Source organism: Fukomys damarensis, unplaced genomic scaffold, assembly GCF_012274545.1.
Source record: "Fukomys damarensis isolate Sample0158 unplaced genomic scaffold, DMR_v1.0_HiC HiC_scaffold_33, whole genome shotgun sequence".
Classification (NCBI taxonomy): domain Eukaryota; kingdom Metazoa; phylum Chordata; class Mammalia; order Rodentia; family Bathyergidae; genus Fukomys; species Fukomys damarensis.
In genome coordinates, this window is record NW_022900945.1 from 2,671,878 (window position 1) to 2,673,078 (window position 1,201).

The 1,201-nt window shown below is 43.6% G+C and overlaps 1 protein-coding gene across 1 annotated transcript in view; it reads left to right on the forward strand.

The window, feature by feature from the left end:
* Ube2u (ubiquitin conjugating enzyme E2 U) overlaps nucleotides 1-1,201 on the forward strand; it is a 45,031-nt gene that overhangs the window by 16,851 nt on the left and 26,979 nt on the right. Inside the window, 2 exon segments of the mRNA XM_010605077.3 lie at nucleotides 806-854; nucleotides 966-1,001. Of these exon segments, the coding sequence (XP_010603379.1) occupies nucleotides 806-854; nucleotides 966-1,001 (85 nt within the window).

Below are 1,201 nucleotides of genomic sequence, written 5' to 3' on the forward strand. Positions count from 1 at the left end.
TTTTTTTTTTTTTTTTTTGATGTATATTCTGGGGAGATTTTGTGGAAATGTGTGTCTGTTTCCTGCTTTGCACCTTGTTTATTTGGGTTGTTGGCTTTTACAAGGTGTCCTCTTTCCCAGGTCTGGTGACCTTTGTCATTCCTAAGACAAATGTGAGGACTTCTCATGCTTGCTGGGATGTTTTTCTTTCACTGTGACGTCATTTGGTGAGAACCTGACTGCCTGATTAGGATTGCATACCTTCTCCCGAGAGAAATCCCGTCTGTGGAGAGAGAGACTGAGATAGAGGCTGAGAGGGAGAGAGAACACGCTGGACAGGAAAGTGTGTGGGCAGGATTCCTGTAGTCCAGTGGATTTACTTGATTTCTGTTTCTGTTTTCTGTCCCTCACAATCCCTCTCCTCAGGCCCCTCCAATCCTGAGTCTCTCTGACTCAGTTTCCGCCATGCCTGGCAGGGACACCCAATGGTCCCATGCACGAGGCGGAAGGCTCTGAGGCCTGGGTCAGGCCATCACTGCCACTCTCGGGGCTCTGCCTGCTCTCAGCTGTGAATCCACCTGCTCCTCACTGGGCCAGGCTCTCACAGTGCAGTTTCCAGTTCTGGAGCTGCTAGGACAGCTAGCTCTTGACATCTGCTTTCCATCTTGAAAACTTTTCTTGTCATCTTTCTTTCACTCTCCTTGAGGTTTTGTACGTTATTTGTATTCCTTTATTGCCATTTTACTGAGGCTTTGGGAAGCATGCACACAAAGCCGGATATCCAATCTCTGAGTAATCCAGGGCCTTTCCTGTATTTTCTTTACAGTGGAAGACAGCTGCCCCCTGCTACCTGAACACTCACCCAAGCTGCTCAGGTAAATTCTTCTTCACAAACATCTCTGTTAATTCGTTTACCTCAAGTGTTACTGATTTCAACAGCCTGTATGTTCTACAATAATTACATTTTTACCTATTTTTGTTTACAGTGCTGAGAACAGAACGCCCAGCTGCACACATGCTAGGCAAGTGCTCTACCTTCATCCCCAGCCCCCAATATTTCTTTTTTTTTTTTTAAGCTGATCACAGGAAGCAGATTTTTGTTTCTCTCATAATACTTTTCTTAAATGTTTTCAGGAAGAATGTGGAAAAGTATTATTTCTATTGCATTTAAATTGAATGTTTCTACATGAACTGGTGCTTTTTTTTTTTTTTTTTTTTTTTA